We start from the raw sequence: 25,869 nt of genomic DNA on the forward strand, positions 1-25,869 counted from the left end.
GCTGGAGAAACTGACTGAGATGATAAGCTATCAAGACAGGCATTTGGCCCTCCTTCGGTATTTTAAGACTGGAATCAGAAGGATCCAGAAACTTCATTCATCTGCAATTCTTGTAGCTACAATGAACTGCAGCTGCATCCTGCAACTTTTCATTTCCCCGAGCTAGCTGAAATAGCCACTTTCAGAGACCAAACTTATTTTTTTTCCTGTCAAATTCAAGTAATGCCTCATCTGTTTGAGTTTAGACCACACAAATACACCTGTAAGGGACAGGAGTACCACTCAAGTTGTGTTCTGAATGGTCTGTGGACAAGTATTATGTAACTTTGCTAACATCCTTTCGGTTAAAAGTTTACAAAAAAAAAGACTGAAGTCAAATCATATGCAGTGCTGTTCACTCACAACCTTTTAAATAGTAACAGCCCTTTGCTGTAATTTTCTTGCATCTTCCCTGCATTATGATTCATGTTATTAGCTCGTTAGGGCAGCATGTATCACTAGAATGAGAAAAAAAAAGTGCAATTTAAGGTATGCTTCAAGAAACAAAAAATTGAGAGGGTCCTGAATGTGTTCAGGGAAATAATACAACTAATATTCAAAAAGAATAGCAAAACAAGTTGAGTAGTAGGGGAAAGAGGTATGATCTTGATTTAGCTGCCTCATTGAAGTGTGATAAAACCAAGTAGCCTTCTTCACATTTCAGCAGTCTGGGGTCAGATGAGGGAGAAAGGAATAAGCTTTGTCAGTACATCTCTGGGGAAATGAAATACCCCAACCTAAAACAGGTTATATACCTGGTAAAGACGATGACGCACTAGCCCCTGCACTTGTTAATTTTTTCATAGTTCCTTAGTTATTTTACAAAGGATTTTTAAAGGTAAGCTCTACATAAAGAACACATCCAATAGCAGAGATCACCTTTTATGATTAAAGTTCTCTGGGTATTTTCCCGTTTAGTCCACTATTATTGAAGGTATTCTTAAAATAAGCATTTTAGACTTCCTGATTTTTAGTAAGTAATTCACAGAACAAACCTCATACATTAGCGCTTCTTACACCAGTAACAGCCACTCCCAGTTCTGAAATTCACTCCCAGTTCTGAAATTCACTCCCAGTTCTGAAAAATTAAGCATTAGTGGAAATAAGTTAGCACCCTCACTGTGCAACAGCATCAATTAGTGGATGTGCTGCTTTGCCCCAGTTATCCAAAAAATGGCTTAATCCTGTTAGTGCAGAAATTCTACACAGATTAGAACTAGTTGTTTTGGGGTTTTGTTAAGTTTGTTTTCTGGGTGGTATGGGTATTGTTAGGGGCAAGAAGGGGAGGAATAGTGTTATCCTAAGGTAGAAAAAGCTTGAAATGTATCAAGTGTCTACCTGGCACAATTGTGCTATTTACCTTTTGATATAATGCAAGCTACTTCAACCCGGCTCTTCTGTTATCCACACCCTGACTTGCTTGTACATTTGACCTTTATTTCCCTGAAGCTGAAAAGCAAAAATTATATTCAGCCCATTTCCCAAAATGGCTAAAACAGCCAACGAGTTCAGCAATAAGCACAGAATAAAATCTAGTTATCAGCAGGAACATACAGCTGGTCTCACCTTTGAACTCACAGAAAGTAACTTTGGAATTAGTCTTATTTGCACCAATAATGCAGGTAATCAGTTGCATTCCTTCCACAATTAAGTGCATACAACATGATACAGGCTTTATAAAAACATCCATTAATGCACTTTTAAATCTACTTTCTAAGACTACAGTGCAAGGTATTACCCCCTCTCCTTCCCTTTCCATTGTTGCTATAAAATTTGTTTGTATTTTATTTGTTCTGGCAATATTTCAGGTGAGGATAGCTTATTAATGAGTCCATCATTGTCACCAACCAGCTAAGTAACTTAGTTACACAGAATGTAAGGCAGGCCACTGCTTGCTTTTTTCCCCACAATCAGCCCTTAAAAATGAAAGTGCTCAGGAACTTAAAAGACTCTGCTGGAGTTTAGATATTGGATTAACTGCAAACTCAACAGCTGAGTTGTTTTACTGAGTTTGAAGAGTTTGCCTTTGAGTAAGCCCCAAGTGGTGTTTCAAAGCTGCAGGGAAAAAAAACAAAAGAGGAAAAGCCTGTGTAAAACGTGCCTGGCGCACACTTGAAGTGATCTGACTCTGCAAGACAGGACAAGGAAGTAGGTTAATGTTTATCAAAATATTACGTAAAAAACTCCAGTCCATTTCAACCTGGGAACAGCCCTTGCACATGTATGCTGTGCGCTGTGTTTGAGGGGATATACTTACCCAACACTGCTACTAGCACAAAGATACTTGTCAGAGGCACAAGATGGATTCCCTTAGACTTCTCCATACAGCACCATACAAAGAACTCTGAAAACATGAAGGCAGGAAACAAAAAAACCCCAGTATTTCAGACTCTAACAGGCTGCTATGCCTATAATGATCTGCGTAAGGGGATAACCCTCCTTCCACGGTGGAAAAACAAAGACTTTGCCTGGATTCAAGAATGCCTCCCATGCCAATGTTGAACAAGGAAGCAGAAAAAGGGAGAGGAGGTATTCTTAATTTACAACCTGCATATATAGAATTCAATTAACTTGTCCAGTGTCTTACTAGACTAGGCAGGATCCATTTTTTATTCTTTTAAAGAGTCGATGTTTTCTAAATAAAAAGATCAGCAACTGAGTATTTTGACTTCTAATGTGTCCTTTTTATTCAGATTGAAGTGATGCATGAAGCTAGTCAAGGAGGATCTAGCAGAGTCCTGGTGATGAGTGAAAGTGATGAGAACTTGTCAACAAGGAGGAGGTAAGGCTGCATACATGAGCCAGTATCATTGTTTTGTTCTTAGAATTAAGATAACTGCGTTTATAGTACATTCACTACAACTATGGTGAAGGTTCACTAAGATTAAAATTAGATATAGTCAAGTTACTGAAATGCTTCAGACATGCATTTATACACAGTTTGTCAGCTGGAAACGCAAGCAAGATTTATCTTTTATTTTCAGTTGGGGGCTTGGGGTTTTTTTGCAATTTCCTTTTTTCTTAGAAGTATTAATTACATGGCATGAGAAAATAAATCATTAGAATAAGCCTTGCATATATGTACAAAAAAAGCAGTATTAAAGATCATCTCATTGCATTCAGGATATTCACATTTGACTATATGCCTGTAAGAAGTTTCTGGTTTCTTAAATGCAAGCAAAAATCTTCTCTCCCTTTCTGCAAAGTCTTGAGAAAGGGATTATTAATGATTTAGTCTAAAATACTTAAGTCATTTTAGTTTAAGAGGTGCAATGAAAACCCAGTTCAATTTAGTTATACTGCACTGTTTCTAGGGCAAGAAGAGCAAAGAAAAACAAAACCAAAAACCAGCAAACCAAAAAAAACCCACAACAAAACTCACCCTGCAACAAACCAAACCCCACAGTCTTCACTGACTTAATTTCCTTTGTTTTCTTCAGTACAATTCAGTTATGCCTCTATCTCACTCAAGTATAAGCTGAAATTACTTGATGCAAAAGACTGCATTTCTAAAACTACCAGCTTGATACATTATGCTAGGCAAATGAGAGAAACATACAAAAGTGCAACTTACTCCTATCTGAATTTAATTATACCCTATGAAAATACAACTGGTCTCCAAACCATCAGCTAGTTTTCAAAAGCTGCAGAGTGTCATCTGAAATAGAACTTACTTAGATAGATACACATCTCTTAGGAACAGTTGCCTAAAAAGAACATACACATTTGGAGTTAATATTAACAACAGGTTAAGCTTCTAACATCTGGCAGTTTTATACAACTTCAGACCTAGAAGCTTGGTAAACAAATTTATGAGTCCTCTCCTTTCTTGAAGACACCACAAAAGGTTTGGTTCAAGGTAGAATATGAGGAACGGCGCAGAAGGGGAAGCAGTTTGAAGTCCTCTCTTTGACAGGGAACTCAGAACAGCACTTAAAAGCATCAGAGCTCAGCTTGTCTGTTACAAAGACGACAACAAGAAATATTTAACCTCATTGTGGTGTGTTTTTTTTTTTTTAAAAAAGAAATAAGACTGTTTATTCAAAACAAATTTTATAAAACAATTGTCTTTGTGGTACAGAGCAAAGTTTAAGAATAAATATTGAATAATTTGTATAAAAATTAGTAGTATCAAAGGGAAAATGATGCAAACCAAACAAACAGGTAAAAAAAATTTAGCATTAAATATGCTGTGCAACAATGTCAAATTCTTAATGAGGAGTGACCATTCAGGCTGACAAGAATTTTATTTGTAGAAGTAAAACCTGACAGCCCTGCATTGGAGCACTGAGACTATTGTTACAAAAGATTCCACATGAAGGTGTACAAATCTTAAGTCACCGTTTAGAACCAGAAAATAAGTTTTCCAGCATCTCCATTTTTTGAAAGGAGTGCCTTCATGCTTTCCTTTTTATTCAACAAGCAACTTCTCTTCACTGCAGCAAAAGAAAATGCATACTACAAACATCAGGGCCCTTTTGAAAAACAAACCAAACAAAATTCAAACCAGCTGTAAAACAAAGTGTTACAATAGTAAAAAATGACTTTCAGATAATGGCAAATTACATCTAAGCAGTGTTTTAGGTGTTAGCTAGGTCACTACCCCATAGAAGTTTAAGCTACTTAGTTAAAACTTATTTTACCTTTTTTTGTATGAGTGAAAATAATAAATCCCAGCACATAGTTATGCTGGAAAAAAATGTCTTATTAGTACATTTCAGTTGCATACTGTGTATGAAGACCCTCTTTCCCCACAGTGAACAGGGTGGCTTTTTCTATTAGCGCCATTTTGCTGTGCAGCTTGTTGATTTAAATGGTCAGAGATCTGATGAAGCAGCTTTCCCTCAGCACAGAATACTACTTTCTCTATATGTGCCTTTATTTCTCTGTAAGCCAACAGGTTATACAGATCTAGCGCCGTCTTTTGTTTTTTTTTTCTTTTAAAGTACCCGCATCCTCATTACTGTAATCAATCTGTACAGGCTGGGTTTGTTCTTTTTAAAGTAGCAGCTGTTACATTCTTCAATCATTCTGAAACTGATAAATGATTTATTTGTGGGTTCTGTACATACCAAACATTTGGGTCCTGTTAGGATTCTTATTCTTTTCTTTCTGGAAAACCAATTACAGAAAGCTATCTATTTCACTTAATTCCAGTAATTACCTACCATACATCTGAAATGGCATCTTAGAGAACAGCAAGCTCACTCCTGGATTCTGTCTACACTAATATAAACCATTAGCCATTCAAACCATTAAAACCTGCAGCACAGCTCCAACAGCTGTAGCAGTTACTTAAGTCTGTATAGCTGTTCCACAGAAAAGTCAAAAAACACAGGTCAGGTACCTCACTGCTCCACACAGGGAGGAACTTCAGGCAGAAGGAAAAAGTCTAGGCTCAGACAGAAAACAAGTAGTATTGCTCCTGTAATTAGCACGTTTCCAACAGATGCTTGATGATTTGTGAGCTTTTGCATTGTTATTGCTCTGCTGGGTAAGCTTGACTCATTCAAGCTTTCAGAAGTAGTTTTCTGACACTATCTATGCTCGAACTTTTTCCAGCATCAGATCAGATCATAAGCAGTATCTGACTGTACCTTGTGGGCTGTGCGTCCAATCCAGGAAGAGCTACCACAGGTTTGGCAATTAGCAACTCAAATATCTGTCCTGAGAGTCTGTGAAAACACCACTAGTGAGCTACACAAGAAAAGACTGCAGACATCCTAGAACTTTGATTCTCTGCAATATTTATATGGCACCACAGTACAATTCGAAACAGCTGGAGTTTAAATATCACTTGAATTCTATCCTGATCTACAACACACAGGTGTTTTATTCCTCCTGCAGCTGATATTAACATTGAAATATATTTAAGATACAGGGTTTTGTGGACACAAACTACCCTGAAATTTTAAAGACTATCCTTGTGCTTAAGGCTACAGAAGTTTTTGTGATTTTGATTTGTGTACTAAGTTTCTGTGGATGATCATCTCCCTATCCTTTCACTGTGAAGTCAAACTTTGTGCAGCAAGTATCTTCCTCCTTTGTTATACAAGCATGAAATTTTGCTTTTTACAGTCTTTAACAGCTTCAAAATACCTGTAAGTAATATTTTTGGGGACTTTTGCTTGCTTTTCACCTTCAGAACCACGAATACTGGAAAGCACAGGTATTGTTAAAAAAACACATTTAGCTTATTTGCTTATTAAAGATTGGACTCTAAATATACTGCCTCGGTCTTCAGAAGGCAGAGAAAGATGAGCAAAAAGAGTTACACAAGCAATAGCTTGATTTTTATTCTTTCAGGTTCTAGAGGGAACTCCTTTGTTACTTTAAAACAACCAAGTCAGAGGGCACTCAAACACTGTTTCCCTATTTCAAAGACTTAGCAAGCTTTGAGGAAAAGGTTGTAGTAGTCTTCACTTCTAGCACTCACTGTTTGTCAATTGTGCAGGTCCATACTTACTTTCCATGAAGCACTGAGAACTGGTGAATATTTGTAACTGATTAACATTGCTCTAAATTACTGCAATAGTCTCATTCATCAAGTCAGAAGTTCTATTTTCCTCACGTTTTGAAAGGTCTACTCCATTTTGATATAGAAGATTATTTTTTATCATATGCCTTAGTTCACATACATTTTTTAAAGAAAACTTAAGACTTACTGACAATTTCAAAGTAGCAGACATTTTCACCAAGCATTTCAAAGTCTAGAAGTCAAGTCCGTTATAGTTCATTTAATCCAGATTTGCATCCCTTGGAGAGTGTAAAGGAAGAGGATACAATGTAAAAAGTTGCAATACAATAGGAGAGTTATTCCAATAAGAGATCGTGAACAGAATTTGGGACCATCTTTCCCCCCCCAAACCCCAACTATTCACATGTAAGTTTTACCTCTTTCCACATTTACGTATTTTGAATAAACAGCTACAGTTGTTTTGGCTCAGTCGATCTTCAATGCAGATATTCAAGTATCAAGAAAATGCAGCTGAACAAGGATACGTGTCCTCATAGTATAGTTTACAGAGAAGCACAATATTAACTAGTCTGCAGTATATTCTACCCCAAACCCCTGAAGAAAACTCTTTAACTTTGGGATCTGTAGCCTCCTTCCAGAGCTGGTGAAGATCATCTACGTGTCCATGAGAAGTCATCATTTTTTTATAAATGCAGGGATGATATGGAGCCTTTCCTTCCCCAGAAAAAAATGCATGATATTGTGGTACAATTCCCATTTTATTGGCACAGAGACCCATGAAAACATCATCTATATAAAGACTTGTATTGAGGGTCAATGAAGCCTCATATACTTTAGCTGCTACATCATTTGATATTACATAAGCAGCTCCTGCTGTATAGTCAGGATAAGAGGGCCACTGGTACATTTCATATGGAACATAGTATTTGCTACTCTTGTCTCTTATGGGGGGTGATCCACGATGGACACGACCAATCCAGAAATCTTGAACACCCATTTGTGCTAGACTTTGGAGATAAGCAACAAGATTTGGCATATGGATAAATATATCATCATCTGCAGACATAATGAACTTGGCATGAGGACAGTACGCATTCACCCAGCTAAACTGCAAAAGCAATTTAAGAGTAAGATTGTGAAAAGTATCCAAGAAGTCTTGCTGAATCAAATCATTGTATTTCTGGTCTTCCAGCTGAAGTTCTCTTTGCAGCTGTGTTTGCTGCTGCTGACCTGCTGGTCGCCCTAAAGCAAAAAGAGTTTTAATGTTGGCATTAAGTTGAGAACGAACATACTTCTCGTTACCCCAAGTTTGTCTAATTGCATCCCTCCGATGACTGTTTTCAGGAGAAGTCTTCACAAACAATAGGAGAAGGACATCCTGCTGCTGACATTTCTCTCTGTGGTTGATCAGGTACTGGTAGCTTGATACTCTGCCCAAGTTATCCCTGTTGATAGACAGGCTGTCATTCACAAAATGGTAGCTATTTATGAGGTATCGGTATGAATAGGACTTCATATGACTCACAATATGATTATCAAATGGTGCCCAAAAAATCATAAGACACAATACAAAGCAGGTGGCAAATATCTGCAAAAAATGGCATTTTCTGACTCTTCTGGGACTAACAAACATTCTGATGCAGTTTCTATAATCCTTATTCTTGTTTGGGATCAGTGTTTTTACAGTGCCTGTGTTTTAGTTTAAGAGCACAGTGTCACTCCAAGGTAAGTGTCCATCGTAAGGCACGTTGTCTTTCATTCGGCATCCTTGCAAAGCCAGCTTTGCTCACAGATTTCACAAGTCATCTTTCTCAAAAAAGATTTTTCTCTCATGGAAAGAACACAGACAGTTTTGAAAGACGAGACTTGCAGATGAGCGTCTTCCCTTTGGAGCATCTTGACGTGAACGCTACAGCTCTGACTGGGTCTTCTCCTGTGCTTCTTTCCTTCATGAAGATGAACACCTACCAATTGCAAGTGGGGGTGGGAAAGAGGGGAAAAGTTTTAGTGAGCTGTTATTAACACAGGTTAGGTTTTAAGTTTGGCCACAGAAATGAGCTGACTGCTCAGACATTCCCCACCATACCTACCTACGCCCCCCCAAACCCAGGCAGCGAGCTGGAGGCCCCAGCGCAGGCTGCGGGAGGCCGGACAAGAAGGGGAACCTGGCACAGAGGCTTCAGTTCCCACACAAGAAACCCTTTCTCAGAAAATCCCACTGCCCTTAGTTCTTTTAAGCTAGGAAGGAAACCACACCTACAAATGATGGAGTTCACAAGTTGTCTTTAAGCAGCCTCATAGAGCGAGACCCAGGCCGGCAGTGGGAGCACCAGGCCACAATGGCGGAGCCCCCGCAGGCCTCGCCTCACAGCCTGCACCCAGGCTCTCTGCAAGGGGCCCGGGGCCCACTGGCAAGCAAGGCAGCCCTCAGGCTGGCCAAGGGCTGTGGGGGTGCAGGTCAGGCAGGACCCCCGTACCCCAGCGCAGTGCCACCGCCCCCGGCCCCGCACAAGCCCACTGCCTCCACCCTGAGGGAAAGGGCCACCTCCATGTTACCCCGTTGCCGGAGCTGGTCTGTCCTGCCCCAGCCCTGGTAGCAGTGCAGCGGCCTCATCCAGCACCTTCCCTGCAGGGACCGCGAGCCCAGGGCAGCGCTGCTCTCCTGCCTCTGCCCGGGGCAGGCCTGCTGAAGGGAAGCCGCCATTAAACCTCCACAGCCAGCCTGAGGTTGGCTGAAAAGTGCCACTAGTACAACCATGCTCCAATGGCACCCATTACCAAACATCCCATGTATCAGCTTAGGACCTCTACTTTTTAACTGATGGTGCGGACAGAGATTGTTTGTAATCCCAGCTACCGTTATGAGGCAGGTTACGAGCAAGCTACACCAGACAGCACCACACAGACTCTCCAGTTAGGCACCCCTCTCACAGACACACCGGTTAAGACCGGACCGCTAACATTGCGGTACTCCTGTCTCTGCTACCAACCAGAGTTTTAGTGAAGAAAATAATCCTAAGCACAGAAAGTCCAACCAAACCCAGCCTTCCCCCCTGCAATTTGTAAAATTCACTTCTTGCAGCCAGAGTTGTCTCTCCTATCTAATAAACAAAACCAGCCTGAATTAGAAGTACTTGTTCATCCCATAAAAACCTGACAACAGAGTAAGCTCTCAGTCCAGAGGAAATGCAGGACTAGCACCCCACAAGCTAAGCACTACTTAAACAGACACACAGCCCCTGAAGCAAGAGAGCACAAGCTGTCACTATTATGTTAAAAAAGTTACACGCAACACAAACGTTTTGACATTGTTTTACCCATTTGAGGTCTTGCAACTAGATAGCATGACAAGAACAGAACAGATTATACAGAGATAAGAAAACCTGCAGCAATTTTCTGCTGTAGTTATCTACAACAGGAAGGGGACTGGCTGTTAAAAATGGAACCTGTGCATCGGTGCAGTTGAGGCTTGCAAATTGTAGTGCATAACAAAAAAGCTGTATGGGCAGTTTGGTGAATAAAAGTCAGCCCTTTTTATAGTATCAGTTTAAACCCTTTTTATTTTGGAAACACGAAGCTAAACAATGCACCTCAGAGTTATAAACTCAGCAACTTTACAATAGAACGCTAGTGCAAAGCTTACTGGTTTCAGATGAAGCACAGAGATGCAGGCAAGCTGGCATGTCACAGAAATCCAGACATTTGATAGCTCCTTTTGGAGGACTGGGTCTGAAGATGCCCGCTACTTCCTGAGAGTGAGGATAAGTTCTGGTTTTTCCTCCAACCTAGATACTTATTGGTGCTCTTTTCCAAAAACTCTGTACTCTTTGCAAAGTTGACCAGCTAGCACTAATGCTGCAGCATTATTCCCCCAACTAAGTTTACAAAATAAAAAAAAAAAAAAGGTAAGCTCAGCCTAGGTGGTCAGGTTGCCTGATCATCGTGACAGCTTAAAACAGCTGACTGACTTTTCTGAAAGTTAAAAGAGCACGAGGCAATCTATTTAGCCACTTGAAGCAAAGTCTACCCTGGTAAACACTGGAATCCTAGTCACCAAATACAACTTTTTTAGGTTAGACTTGGATAACATGTTTTGGCAACAATATGCAATTGCCCAAGTCATCTGGTAAAAAGAGACAACAGTCAACATCACAAACACAAAAGTGAGAGTCGCTGAAGACTAGCCTACATGACAGTTATTGCCACTAGGGAAGGGTAAGCACCTCCAGAACAAAAAACCAGCAACCACAAAACACAGAAGTCACCACGGAAACAGCTTTTATTATGGAGCAGATAGTAGGGCACAAGAGATGCACATAGATTTTCTGCTCCCTTGCACCCCCCCTCCTGGAAATCAGAGATGCTGGAAAGAAAACTTAAGCTTTTCCTTGAAGAAAAAGCAAGCCATGAAATCACCTGACTAAAGGCTGGAACAGTCTGGTGTATCACTACCTCGATCTAGTTCAGGGGAATTAGATCAGCCTTTAGTAGACAGAAGTTGTTCAGAATCCCCTCTCAGAAACATCCCATCTTTCATTGTCAGAACTTTTTACAGCTCATTTACAACACCCATCCTTCGGGCTTACTCATGCTCTCCTTCCCTTAACAGGGGAACAGGCTGACTCACCACAGGAGCTATTCACTGACAACTAATTCTCAAGATTCTGAGAAAAGAAAAAAACCCAACCACCATACCATACCCATGTGTTCTCCCCAGCAAGAGGAAACATGGTGGAGCAGAGATAAAACCATCCTCGATGGCCATTTTTTCTGACCATAGTTAAAAGTGTTTTGCCTCTTGGTGTGCATTTTCTTACTTGCGGCTTGGAAGCTTTTAGATCCACTGAGATTGGAGAAAGACTGGAAAAACCAAGCACCCATACACAGTTCCTGTAGCTGCCTTCCTTTCTGGTAGATTTAAGATTCACAACTCATGCAGTCTAGTTGCAAGTACTGCAAGCCTTTTTCACCCTGCAGCGATCCTACCTTTCCTAAAGGGCTTTGTAATTTAACCTTTCAGTATTACAAGCATGACTGTCATTTGAATGTAGTAACTATTTACACTTCCATATTTTGCATTCAGTAGATGTTCTAGGATGAAAGTGGAGCTACCATGGTTTGTTACGCAAACTTGGTATCTTGTAGAATGACCACTGTGGAAAAGCAGATCCTTAGAGAGCTACTTTAAATGCTCACAGAAGTCAGTATTTGAAAAAAGTCAGTCTGAAGTTAATTTCAGGACAGAAACAGAACATTTTTGGAAAGTCCTCTGAGGAGAGACAGACATGGGAGATCCTAAAGAAACAGAGACACTTTAGACATGAAACACCAGAGACACAGACCTGCAGGGAAAAGAGCCATGAAGGGACAACATTCACACATAAGGCACTCCCAACACGGAAATTTTTTTCCAACTACCACCACCCTGATAAAAACCCTAAACTCAAGAGAGACCAACTAAGACCACCCAGAGGGAACACCCCACAACTCCCAGCTACAAATTCTGTCATGTGGTATGATACACATGCTGGGCTTTAATTAACCTGTAATATCTGACATACCACATCCCTGTGTGACACACTTTAGGACAAAGAGATCATAATATACAGTTATTTTCACTCCTTCTGCCTAGGACAGAAGCTATGTTTAAATCACAAGTGGCTTTTCCCAGGCAATGCAGGATATTCCAGGAAACACCATTCTAAATAGAACCATTTTGCACTATCAGCTTGTAGCAACTGTCCCTTTCACATCAACAACTCTTAGATGAAGTTCAGAAGATCTACAAGAAAGAACACCTCAAACATTACCTAGTTTCAAACAGAAGTCATCTGAAGAGCTGCTGATCTCTTATGTCCATGTCTTGACCTTGGCTATGCCAAAGAGACACTTTAAGGGTGCAGTCCTATGGGATGGTTGACATCAAAAGCTTAACTGCTGCCAGTTGGGAACAGCCTTAAAGTCACTCTTCCCCAACCCATCCTCACCACACAGACCTTCCACAGCTTGCAACAGCTCTGGAGCTTATACAGTTGCTCAACAAGCCAAATTCAGCTTCCTCCCAACATCTTCCCCTCAGAAAGCAACCTGCTGAAACCCTGCAGGAAAGATCAGAGTGCTTAATTCAGGTCAGGCTGTATCTAGAGCCTAACCTAAGTGCACAACAGCACTCAACGGTTTCCTTTGCAGAACCAGATGTAACACACGTTTCTGAAGTTTTCAGTCTTTTCAATTTTAAGGCTACTACCAGGCCCTGTGTTACTACAGAAAACTTTAAAGTCTAGGGCAGGCTTTTGGTCTGAATTCAGACTAGTCCTGTCACATGAGCTACTCCAGACAGAACTTTTTTAATAATGGAGCGGGATGTCCAGGTTAGGAGGCACACTGCAGAGATGCTCCATCCTGCTGGAAGACTTCAGATGTCACATGGACCTAAACTGCAGCACCAAAGGAATGTGCCCAATCACAGAGGTGACCAGAAGCAGAAACTCTGCAGTTAAAGCTGCATGGCCCAAGATTAGCACTGCCTGGATTTAATTCAGACAAATTTGTCAAGCTCAGTGTACTACGACAATCCTGAAAAGAGCAAGCCGGATTTTCTTGAAGCTTTCAAAATCTCTTTAGAAAGGAGTTACAGGGTTCAAAGAACACATTTTGGCACGTTTGACAGTTTTGTTTAAGTAGAATTTTAAACTAGTTTGCAATGTTTGGTTTCTGAGCAATTTAAACAGTTAAAATTCCTATGAAATTGAACTCTTCCATCTCCAGCTGTACTGATTTATATACTGCTTACACCAAAAGACCAACAGAAACATAGTCAAGTTAGCACATCAACTAAGCCATCAAAATACAAAATTACACGTTTATCAATATTTTCCCTTCCAATTGACTACTTAAAGGGTAAGAAAGTATGTGCCTAAGTTAATGGGAGCAAAGCCTGAATGGACATTGCTGCTTACAGCTTTAGCTACAAGATTACATAATCCAGGTTCCTCACCATTTTTCTGTTGCTGACATGTCTTCACAAGTCATGCTATCTGCCATCTCTACCCTGGCCTATGTCCTCCTTCACTCCCCAAGATCTGAAGAACTCTTTATACATTAATAATTTGCTTTAAAACTAATCTTCAAGTTCCTCATAGATGAGCTGTATCACAAAAGAAAACTGAACAGAAACACCAAGTTACACCTGTGACACTTCTAGGATTTCCTGCAGTAGTGACAGGTCACTTTAAGGAAAAAAAGATGCATTAAGGTACTTAGCTAAACCTTCCTTCCTACGTAGTTCACAAATGCCAGGATGGAAAGACAGCATAAGCACACAGCCTGCAAAGAAAATAATTTCAAGTATTGTCAAAACTTCCACTGTTACACCTTCTTCTGTACAGAACTGGTGAGAAATGGATGTCAATTTGGACATGTATCCCATAGAAAAATATAGTCACAATGACAATGGGATTAACAAAAAGAACCAGCCTACTGCTATGAAGATCTATGCAAAGTTTAAAGTCATAGATGCTGCATCAATAAAGAACATTAATGCAGGGATCACTGACAGTAGCTTTGAAAATTTTGTTTCAAGAACATTTAACACACCTTCTGCAGCCTCATATGCAGGCTTTGCCTGCAAATTCTTTAGTTTGCCAGCAGCAGGCAGGGGACAGTTTCCTGGGATGTTAGAATCGGCATTCTTAGATGTTTTTTGTGCATGCATTGAAGATCTCTCAGATTGAGCAGACACCTGATTTTTCAGGTGAAACTTAACACCTTCCAAAACAGACTCCCTGAGTGATTCTGAAGTTGCTCAGTCAAGAGTAATCCCCTTATGAAAAATAACGGGCCCTGAAGTATAGCACTTCCTTCAGGAGAGCTTTGTATCAGAGATAACAGCAGCATCATATAGAAAAATGAGACACTGAAAGCTGCAATCACTTACTGCTTCTCATTGATGTGTAACACTTCTAAGTGCTGGGGCAATCTCTGAAGTGTTCATTGGTAGAGAAATTCAAAGGATGGCAAAGCATTAGACTGCAATTGAGCAAAGCATTTCAACTCCTTCAGGGCTGGAAGCAGAAACAGATTGTAATACTCAACTCTGCCAAGAGACATCTAAGTGCCAGTAGAGATGTAGTTTCTACAGAGATTTTGCACTTGCTGTGCCCACTGGGTGGAAAGGAAGAGGGTGATTTCTTCCGTTTCCCCTAAAAGGAGCAGCAAGCTTCCCAGCTGCTACAAACAAATCTAAATGGAGACATCTGCCAGTATGGACAGAATTGCCTTAAGGTGCTTTCATCAGTCAGTCCCCTAGAACACCTACTGTGCAGATATCAGGAGAGGAGCAGAATCACATCTTTCAAGCACCAGTCTATGCTTAGACTGCAGTTTTCAGTTGCTTTAACCTACTATATCCACTGCAGACTCTTCCCCATACAAGCTAAAAAGGAGGACTGCATTTTCCAGCATGAAAACCTCCAAAATACAAGTAATTTAGTTCAAGGGATTTTGCACAAAATGCACAAGCACCAACATGCAATTTTTTGGTTTGTGTGCAGCAGATTGGGTGAAAAGAGCCAGTTCTTCATACCAACAGTAAGGATAATACTCCGAATTTTCAGAGTCTGGCAGCAACCTGATTGAGGCCACACGCCCTCATTTTCTGAGAAGAGTGACTAAGTAGAGCACTTAACCTCCACGCAGCAAGTCAGAGCCCTAAGATACAACTACAAAGGCCGTAGTGGTACCTATTGTACAACCCATTGCACCCGTTTCAGCAGATGCCAGTGATAAGCTCTAATACTACACCGAACAGCAGTCTGTATTTATATAAATTCACATTTACAGTGCCAGTATTTAAAGACGTGCGAGATTGGTACACATTCCTTTCAACTCCCATGTAATAAGGCAAAAATAGACAGCAAAGGGGCAGAGCACACTAACTGCAGCTGCTCACGTTACCCATTGGGTGTAGGTGGCAGAGCTTTAAGTATCAAATCCATTTGCACAGCGCTACTCTTTCTACTTCAGAGCAGCACTTCAGTCAGCACTTTTTACGCGCTCCAGAAAGCTTCCCCCCAGTTTTATAGCAGGTCATGTCTGTTCATATTTGGAACCTTCTGTACAAGTGGTGTAAAGAATTTTCTAGTGACTATACATCAGTCTCAGATTATGCAAAGTGGGTGAGGATCGCAAAAGGCATTACTAAGAGGGCTAGCTTGCCACTGCTTTCTACCCCACATTAGCGTACTCATCTCTTTACAAATGTGTATTTCAGAAGGACATCCCATTACACAGGTCAAGCTCTCAGCTGAAAGTTGGCTCAAACTGAAGGCTGAAGAAAACTCTTTTGCCCACAATAAAGAAAGCAATTAGCATCACAGAATGATAGAATCATTTAGGATGGAAAAGACCTTTGAGATCATCAAGTCACACCATTAACCCAGGACTGCCAAGTCATCACTAAGCTCCACGTCTACAGATTTTTTTAATTACCTCCAGGGATGGTGATTCCTCTACCTCCCTGGGCAGCCTGTGCCAAAGAAATTTGAATAAGCAAGCAGTTATGGATCTAGTCCAAAGCTCAATACTGGATGACAAGAGAATGCAAATTCTCTAGTTACACAGTAATGCTGAATCCCTGTTTCATAGCATGTTAAAAGTTGAAGAGCTACAACATTACAGTCATGCCTAATCAGTAATTCCTTCTGCTGCCATTAAGTAAGCCCATTCAAATATTTATTTGCAGCTAGAGATGTTATTTCCTGCCTGCTTTCCCCACAAACCTAAGGTGATTTCCAGTCTCCAGGCCATACCTGAAGATCAAGCTGAACAAGTATCTGAGGCAGACTAGCTGCCAGCTGCCAAGCTAAATGCAGAAGTCAAAAATTTAAGACTGACAACTAATTGCAAGATGACTAGTTTAAATTGCTTTTCTATGGGGCCTCACTTTTTTTTCAGAATACTTTTAAAAAAAATACAGTGAGTTAGAAAGTGCGCAAAGAACTCATTTAAACAGAAGGCCAATACTGTTGTACCATGGCTGTTTCTAAACCATGCTAGACTTTGCTATCCTCGTTCCATGTTTTAAGTTTTTCATTCCAGAGTAAACATTCTCTCATCTGCTCTGCAGCCAATCTCTCTTCCTCAGATAATACTCTAGCCTATGATCCCAATTCAGCATCCAACTCCAGATGGATCTCTCTTACTGCGGCAAAAATTTAGTCAAAATCTGGATGTTACACATGTCACTAGCATGCAGGCACTAAGGCAGGAAGACAAATCAATTCAATTTGTAGATTAAAATGCAGGGATTTTTTGTGCCACAGCATTGCATTTTTTTTTTCTTTCAGTTAGACCAGCAATGAAAAAACATTGGAATTAAAAAGAAGTCGAGTCAAATACTGGTTAACTTACTGGGTACAGGAAATAGTGGAGGTTTTTTTGTGTTCTATTGGGCTTACATCTCTCTTTTCCAGATTTAAGTTTGCACAGGTCAGAGATATGTGAACTCATGGTCCACACAGCCGAGTAACATCCCATCTAGACTTTCCAAATCAGCTTAGCTGCCTAAGTTTGCCTCTCTTGTGCATGGCTTATTAACCTTAGCCAAGTGTCACGCTGCCCTACCATCCAGGCATTTATACTCCATACACAACTGAGCATGGCAGAAGTCTTGGATCACCCCTTTCTGCATCAAATCTTTTCCTCCAGTAGTTCACGTTCCTAAACCTACAAGTAAAGCCCTGGGAAGCAAGTCTGCAGGTTTACTTGTCTACCCGCAAACCACGCACACAAAAGTTTAAGGAAGCTGGGCTGCAGAACACTGGTGCTGGTTCCCATCTGAATAGTACCTGGGGTCAGTAGGAGCCAACATCACTTTTGTTAAAAACTCTTCCACTTAGATGACCCAAGTCACATAGTCAGGAACACAGCCTGTTTTTCAGTTCTTTATACATGTTGTAGAAATTAAGGAGCAAATCAGGTCCCAGTCCTATGCACGGGGACACCAGACAGTGCAGACTAATTTGCTGTGTTGCCTGGGAAGTACCCGGGTCTTCAGTTTCAAGGCCATGCTTTCCTCATCACATAACACACCCCCAAGCAAGCACAAGGTCTAACACTAGGTTGAATCCACCATGCAGAGATGTACCTCAAGCAAAGCACACATCTACACACAAAGGTGTCCTAGGAATTTAAGGCAGTCCTCTTAAAGCAACTATAGGATCAGCTTAGAAAAGAAGCAGCTCTGTGGAAAAAAACAATACTTCTATCAATACCTAAGAAAGCATCTACATATATAATTCAGAGACGAGCTTTCCGATGAATGAAAAAAATCATGAGAAAGGGGATCATTAATCTTAAAGAGGTTCCCTAACAGCTCATCACCCCCACAAGCGTAATGGGGCTGCCATTGCAACAACACTTCAAAGCCCTCCTCTTGAGATCACAAAGAGCAAATATTGCTTAAGCCACTCTATCTTTCCTTACACCCACAGATCGACAAGCACTTAAGAACAGACAGTCATTGCATGCTCTGTTCCCTTGGCCCTTAACAGAATCATGCCTTGTTCATTCTCAACCCTTCCCGTTCACCACTGTGCATAGCTGCCAGCAAATCTTAAGCTGAAAGAAGTGTTGTATTCTACTTGAGGCTGAGGGAAGAGGAGAGTTATTAATAACCCTGTCTGCTTCTTGGATAATCTCATCTAGTGAGTTGTCTTCTTTTATTAATAGGAAATCAATCTATTCAAATGAAGCAAGCAGGCTATCTGACCATGTATTCACTTCTTGTTTAGTATTTGTAGTTCAGTGTTTTCTTAAGAGATTAATTCCCTTTTGTGGTAGTTCAGCACTAATTTGGCACCAAATGCAAATGCAGTGTAGAAGTCTCTCTCTCTCCACACACTGTGTATGTACACCCACACTTTTTACAGAAGCATGAAGTACTAGTCATTCAAGATACATCAACAGAAGTTAAGAAACTTCATTTTTAATTAATTCAATTTTGAAGTTACATAAACAGCACCTTGAATTCCATAAAAGAGTCACCCTAACTTCAGGCAAATAGTCTAGAAACAGCAAACACACCACACTGTCGGTTTCTCCTAAGTCCCAACTTCCAGACTGCACACAGTCTTCACTGCCATAAGAAAGCTCCAAACAGCTTTAAAGCTGAAACTGAATAAACATGCTAGAAGCATTACATTAAGAGGTACATGTATGTTAAGTCAAACTCCTAGCAAACAGACACAATCCAGACCTGTTAGGTTTGTGCTCTCCCATCTCTCTCCAAGACACCACTTGTTGAGGAGCGGCAGTCAGTTTGAAGAGAGGGTTAGAGAAAACAGCAAAGAAAGTTTTGCCAAATTTAAGTGTACTGGAAGAGCCAGCCACCAGAAAAGTAGAAGAGTGTTTTCTGCATTTGCAACAGCTGTTGACAGAAGTCACTACTGGTTTAGCACTTCCATGACATTTGGATTCATATGGCTAGCTAGCCTCCTTTATTTCAGTAGTACAGCATTAAGCTAAGGTCTATCTCAATTATTTTATATGACTACAGAAGTTCAAGGCTTTAATGTAGTTTTCACATTTTGAATAGTTTTCAAGACAGTCAAGTATTTCACATAAAGTTACAAAGAACCAACAGCTCTTGAAGAACAGACTCAATACAGAAGATCCTACATACATATTGGGGGTCTCCATGTTTGTTTCAAGCAAGCTGGAAAGCCAAAATCCTCAGATTTTATCATAAAGTGGATCGAGAACCACCTCAACATATACAAAGGAGCTGCAGATTGGCTGGAATAATAGCGGCACAAGGCTTTGTTTAAGCCTGTCTGCAGACTGGGTGGGATGAATTCCATTAATCCTCTCCTACTTCTGTGGGAACCAAGGAAAATTTTGGCCTTTTATACAGCCTTTTTTTTCCAAGGCAACAAGGCCAGGGACTAAACAGGAGACACTCATCTGCTTTTTTCTGTTACAAAACATGGGGAGCAGGAACAGCACAGGCTCATGGCAGAAAAGTGGAAGAACAGAACCAGCACCCCCCACATGCACCAGCGAGAAACGTGACAATACAGTAAGCTGTAGCAACTCAAGAACAGCATCCTGCAGTTTCTAGCTCACCACAGATGAAGTACCCTCACTGAGAGCTGCTAACGAGTCAATGGCCGTAACACACCGCAGAACAGAAGACTACACAAAGAATTCCTCAGGCCTAGCTTCAAGATTCAAATTGGATAAGAAAAGTCAAACAAAGGAGCTGCAAAACACTCCCAACATGTTTAATAAGCAGTGAGGTTTCTCCAAGACTACAGTCTTTGTAAATTAACATGAAGCAACTTGTGTATTTGCATTTAACCAGAAGTACTTGTCTCTGCTTAGGAGAAATGGATAGTAGGTCACACTATTTCATAATATCAAGAGCCAGTAAAAATAGTATTTTTAAATTTATAAATGTGTCTGTTGTATATATGTGTGTATATGCACACACATTTATATGCAAGACTGATGTAAGGCCAAGAATGTAACTGAACTGCACACAGCACAAGATTAAGCTCTGCTGCGAGGACAGTTTAGTGAAACAGAGTGAAGTAGAAACTACAAATGGAATTCATTAGGAGGCAGACCACAAAACACCAGTCTGTGGACTCTAGAAGGAAGCTACAAAGATGGGAGCAGAAGCTTAAAAGACAGGGATGACTTAAGGCAGAAGGAAAAACAAAAAAATCCATTGAAGATGCCTGCTCATTCTAGAAAGTTGAGCTTAGAGAACAATGCAATAGAAAGTCAGTACTTGTAATTACCACAAGACTTCACTTGGGTCTTTCAAACAAAGCAGCCAGAAACTCAGAAAAGAATTAGTCGCAAGTATGGTACCTTTACCACCCCTGTTACCCATTACAAGGGTTTCCTACTGAAAGTGTAGTGAGTAAGTATTTTATTGGAAAGTCAGGAAAGCTACAAGGAAGAGTTGCAAAAAGCACTGTCTAGTCTTAACAATAAAACACACTGATTACATACCTGAGCATACAGTGCAAAATGAAAGGCTAATCTTCCTTTAGTTAACCAAGTAGAAGAAAATCCATCTATCCTCTATTTCATATTCCATGGAAAACCACAACTAATAGAGGGCTGAGGGAAGGGGGCTGCAGTGGTGTACAATGAATAGCAGTTTAAAGAACAAGAAAAACTGTAAGTTTCCTGCCCCAAGACAGAAGGCTAGTTTACGTCAATCAGCACAAGACTCTTCGGGTTCTTAGCAGCAGCGCAACTGGAAGAAAAAAGCTGCAGGATGCAGCAGGAGAAATGTGAGCAGAAAGTGACTTACTGACCCAACAGCAAGTTCAATTTGAAGCAACTTTCCTCAGTCTAAATGCCAAAGTACTAGCTAAAAATCTCTTCCTTTGCTGGTATGTCCCAAGGCACCTCCAACAGTACATGATCTGTGTTGGCAGAAGGGGTTCTTTATTTCAAAGTTGCTGCACCCGAGTGGGTGAGGTTGAGCTGCTGCATCTGAAAGGTGACAGCTTACCTTCAAGGCACCAGCAGCATTCCTGGAAGTTGAGTAACCAAACACTTTTTATTCAGACTGTAAGACTATATCCAGCAAACTGGAGATGGCACCAAACTTGACCTCATGAAACTGGTTTGCAGCAGGTAAACTTGCACTGCACTACAAGGCAGTCTGCGGTCTTTAGCAATACGTAGACCTATGCCCCTCTTCAACAGTCCTTCAAACCGGAGTTACTTTTGCTTACAACATCCTCTACTTTCAACATCATCTGTCCACACGATGTTTAAGCAGTCCTGAGATCTGTTAGATTTTCTGGGTTATTTGGGCATGTAGCAGCAGCATCTCCAAGCCACAGTTCTATGTTGAAGATCAGACTACGCAGTCACCCAAGCAACAGGTAAACTTCAGGACTGGTACAGGTTCATACTAAAAAGTTGCAACTCTAAAGCAAAGGGGTTGTTTCATCATCCTATTTCCACACATTCTGATGGTTTCTCCATTGACTACAGAATCTAACTGGTGTCATCTTTCACAGGTCCTTCAATAGCATTCCTCCCCTTGCTTTCCAAGGGCAAATATCCTATTCTCAAAACCTATGAGAAAAGGGAAACCTCTCAAGTGTCCGTGACTTATTTCAGCCTTTGAAGACTCAGGAATGTACAGATTTCTGTTCAGAATCTGGAGCGGTGTTTCCCAAATATTGCAAAGATTCCAAATACGCAATGTCTCCTGTATCAGTGGAAAATCCTGCTGTCACTTCCAGCCAACCTGACAGAGGTGCACCATGCTGATTTGCACTGGAATTTAAAGAGTAGTTATTACTGAGGTCTGCTAAATGGTCAGATAGCCTCACTCAAGATGTGTGTATCCTAGGAAGCTGATAAAGGTACTTTACTAAACCCCGCAGGCTGGTATGGAAGGAAGTTCTAGCAGCACAACACTAATCCATCACTTTTAGCCAGTTCCAAGGCCCAGCAGACCCACTGCAGTAACAGCAAAACTGCAGTGAGGTTTCCCAACAGCAAAACCCCCTCCCACTTCTGTACTTTTAGTAAGCAACATCAAGTTAAAGGATTACCTAGACAATTCCTCAGGTACAGACAGATAACCATGGGAGATGAGGCAATGCTTAGCACATCCTGGATGCCATAACACTTGTAGGTGCAGAAAAACACCCAACACACAAGCCACTGGCATTTCAAATGATAAGCTATGACTTGCAGGGTTTTCCACATGCTTCTCCCTGATCTGTAGGTGAACTGTCATTCCTAGCTTCAGTACTCACTATTCCAGTTTGTCCAGAGAGACTGTCCCAACTGCTGGCTTTGAGCAGAATGAGCAACCAGTTTGATTCTCAGTAATTATGGATCTTAGAGAAAACAAAGCGATACAGTTTTGACTGACTCAATGGAAGAGAGCGACTAAGCAGATATTGCTATTACATTTCTAAGCAGAAAAAACCCAACAAAACCTTACCAGCAAAAAAGCCCATATTTTTACCAAAATGATATATTTCTGTATATAACAGATGGTCGGCTTCTATGAAACTAGTTCTGTGCAGAACAACCAGTAACTCCCATAATACCAGAGCAACACCCAGCTCTATGTGACAGTCCAGCCTTCTGGAATACTGCTAGAATACTCCATGGCTGTTATCAACTGTGATTTAATATTGCCTGCCCTGCTCAACAAGGGGAAAAAAAAGCTGGCATTTATCCTCTCTTAGATTACAACTGTTTTCCCTTCTTTTAAAATAATCTATCCCTTTGCTGACCCCATCCCTTCCCCTTTCCAACTGCTAGGAGGAATGCAAGAATTGGGGAGGAGAAGCGAGAACAAGACAGCATCATACAAAACAGATTTCAACAGCCACACTAGGCGTTTCAACACTACTGCTAAGGGATCCTTGGCAAGTCACTAGATGCAGATGCACGTAGAGAGTCCTCCACCGCTTTGCACGGCCAGAACACAATTACAGGCTTTTCTTTTTGGCATTGCCTTGCACTTAGTTTAGTTGCTTACAACAGAGCCAGTCTCCCCTCTCTGGACACTCCCAACATCTTGCTCAGCAGCAGCTCAAGACACTAAAAAGCACAGGCGTTCCGATGCGCCCCCAGCGAGGGCGAGCACCCCGCCGCCCCTTCCCCCGCCGGACCCCAGGGCTCTGCCCCACACCCCGTCCTGGCGCGGCAGCCGGCGCATCCCAAGCTCTTCCCAAAACCCGTGAAACCCAGAAGGCTCGGGAATACCGGGACGCTGGCACTGGGGCGGGCCGCAGCACCGCCACCCTCCCGCCACCGCCAGCTGCGGGGCACCCGCGGATCCCGACATGAGCCAGATCGATCGTTCGGGACCGCCCCGCCCCGCCTGCCCCGGGCACTCGCGGAGCCCCGGGCACCCGCGGAGCCCCGGCAGCAGCTCCGGCCATGCGGCCGCCCCTTCGGGCAGACAAAGGAGGGGGCCGGCGCGGCCCTGCCCCTCGCACACCCCCGCCGCAGCGGCGCGCCCGACCGCCGCCCGCCGGCTCCGCAGCCCCGCCGCAAAAAAAAAAAAAAAATTAAGGCGCTTTTTGAAAGCGTTCGGTATCTCCCCCTTTCGCCTAATGCGTTTCCTCACGCCGATTTTTTCCTACGGAGTCCCCAGAAATAGTTCGGGAGAGGGGTGGGTGCTCCCGGCGGGGCGCCGCCAGCCTCCGCGCGGGGAGAGGAGCTCCCGGCGCTCATTAGCGCTAACGAGGGCAGGGCGGGAGGGCTGCCCCGGCGCCTTCGGGGGCGCGTCCCCGTGTTGCAACCCAGGGCTGAGCGGAGAAACTCCGAGCCGGAATTGCGAGTTCCTTAGGCGGGGGAAGAAAAAAGCCCCACACCCACTTTTCCTGTAGAGGAAAAAATAAATAAAATAAAATTAATATTTAGAGCAATGGGAACGCGGGAGCGGCTGCCGGATGCAGGGCCGGGGGGCGGCGGCACTGCCACTGCTTTGAATGGGCGATTTCCCCGCAAACCTTGAGCGGCTGCGAGTTTTTCCTTCCGCGGCTCGGGGCGTGAGTAATACCCCGAAAGGGCCACAAAATGTTTCAGAGTTTTCCCTGCTTTGTCTTTTCTTTGAACACACTCGACAATCAGACAATGGCAAGAGACCCGGGGGGAATCTGCTGGAAGGCTCCGCAAAACACAGAAAAACTGCGCTGAAGTTTGGGTCTCGTTCATCGCAGAAATGTGAAAACCCAAAAGCCGGACAAAACCCTTCTTTCTTTACGGCAGGAGTAAGACAGCCGCGTTCGGAGAAACCTTTTAAACAAAGCAGTCGGAAAACTAGTTTGCCCAAAGCATGGCACCGCAATTCCAGAAACGCGGAGAAGCGAGACACCCTCCGCCCCGGCGCAGCCCAGCCCCTGCAGCCCCCGAAGCCAGACGGAGAGGAGAAAGCAGAGTACATTCGCTAACTTTAATTACCCAGCTACTCGCTTCACACCGAAAGCGAGGGAGGCGGACTGCTCTTTGCAAGCGAACGCACCGGCAGAGCGGGAGGGAGGGCGGCCGGCCCGGCGCAGACGGCGGTACCTGACCGGCGAGCCCCGGCAGCCGCTGCCGCTTCCGTCCTCGGGGCAGGGGGCTCGCGCCGCCGCCCGCGCGCGCGGGCCGCCCCAATCACCCGCCGCATATAGGGGCCCGCGAGCCGCGCAGCCAATCGGCGCCGCCTCTCCTCCCCCTCCGCCGCGCGCCGGGGCTCGGCCCCGCTCGGCGCGCGGCGCGGGTGTCCCGCTGTTTATAAACACCCGCCCGGCGCGGGGCGCCTCCGCCGCCGTGCGTGCTCCCCGTGCCGGGGTGGTGCAGGGTTGGGTTTTTTTTTTTCTTTCTTTTTTTTTTTTTTTTTTTCCTCTCCTCCTCCCTTTTCCCTCTTCCTGTTCCTCTCTCCTGAGGAGGTGGCGAGGGTGAGGCGGCGGTGAGCTGTGTGGGGAAACGGCAATGCGGTGACGCTCGGACTGCTAACAGTAACGCTTCTTAGAAATTCAACGATACGTCTTAAAAATATCTCAGGGGACGCGACAAAGCTTTAGCTAATTGCTGCGCTAAGTCTCCGAGGTGCTAAATAACATCTGGGTAGGTAGTTTAAGGTCGCAGTGAAACTTACTTCTTGTTGGAAATCTTAAGAGGAGAAATAACGGTGGGCTTTAGCGGGTTTTTCTTTTCTACTTTCCCCACGTAATTAGTGACTTATTTGCATTGTCTTGAGGGGGATGCCTGATTCACTGAAGTACATCAGCATTAAGGCAGGCACTGTAGGCAGCAGACCGAGATGGAAGTACTTAGAAAGCAAACCAAGGTGTAAGTGCCAGCAATGTGCCTTCTTTAATACACTTTTGCAAACCTTTGTAAAAAGAGAAATGAGGTTAAAAAAGGAGAAAAAGAGAAAAAAAAAAAGCTCATTCATGTTAAGCTGAAAAGCCATTTATAATGCAGTGCCTTGTATGATTTATTGGAAATCTGAAATTTCTCACTGAATATAAGTATCAAACACAAGTCCACTGTGTATCTTCCATTCTTTCAGGACTGATCTGAATCATTCCTGACCTCATCATTGACTTCACAGAAATTTAACTGTGGTACATCATGACAATTGGTGTCTGTCACTTTACAACCATAAATCTGACAACATCTTTGTGAAATGAGGAACTGTTTTCTTTTTACACACACGAGAGGAAATCAGAGATGGGAATACTATTGTCCAGGGCACCCGGCAGAAGTAGAGCAAGGGTAAAACCTGGGCAGTTAGCAATCCCACAGAAGGATGGGTTGCTTTGTAATACAGGTTTTGTTTGGGGAAACTTCAAGGCCTA

The 25,869-nt window shown here is 42.6% G+C and overlaps 2 protein-coding genes across 10 annotated transcripts in view; one reads left to right on the forward strand and one right to left on the reverse strand.

Moving 5' to 3' along the window:
* Positions 1–25,869, forward strand: part of MCF2L2 (MCF.2 cell line derived transforming sequence-like 2) — a 181,237-nt gene that overhangs the window by 88,763 nt on the left and 66,605 nt on the right. For all 6 annotated transcript variants that reach the window (XM_055817346.1, XM_005235543.3, XM_055817345.1 and 3 more), the window contains exon 15: positions 2,733–2,821. In XM_055817346.1, the coding sequence (XP_055673321.1) occupies positions 2,733–2,821 (89 nt within the window). The remainder of the gene's footprint in view (positions 1–2,732; positions 2,822–25,869) is intronic.
* B3GNT5 (UDP-GlcNAc:betaGal beta-1,3-N-acetylglucosaminyltransferase 5) lies at positions 3,001–24,842 on the reverse strand. Of its 4 annotated transcripts, none has more exons than XM_055817348.1 (2): positions 24,593–24,842; positions 3,001–8,481 (listed from the first exon to the last, which is right to left on the reverse strand). In XM_055817348.1, the coding sequence occupies exon 2, from the start codon at positions 8,148–8,150 to the stop codon at positions 7,014–7,016; it is 1,137 nt and encodes a 378-aa protein (XP_055673323.1). In that variant the 5' UTR covers positions 8,151–8,481; positions 24,593–24,842; the 3' UTR covers positions 3,001–7,013. The 4 variants fall into 4 exon arrangements, with proteins under 4 accessions (XP_055673323.1, XP_027639785.1, XP_027639784.1 ...); XM_027783984.2 differs by having other exon boundaries at positions 24,546–24,842; XM_027783983.2 differs by having other exon boundaries at positions 24,485–24,842.

Source organism: Falco peregrinus, chromosome 12 (assembly GCF_023634155.1).
Source record: "Falco peregrinus isolate bFalPer1 chromosome 12, bFalPer1.pri, whole genome shotgun sequence".
Classification (NCBI taxonomy): domain Eukaryota; kingdom Metazoa; phylum Chordata; class Aves; order Falconiformes; family Falconidae; genus Falco; species Falco peregrinus.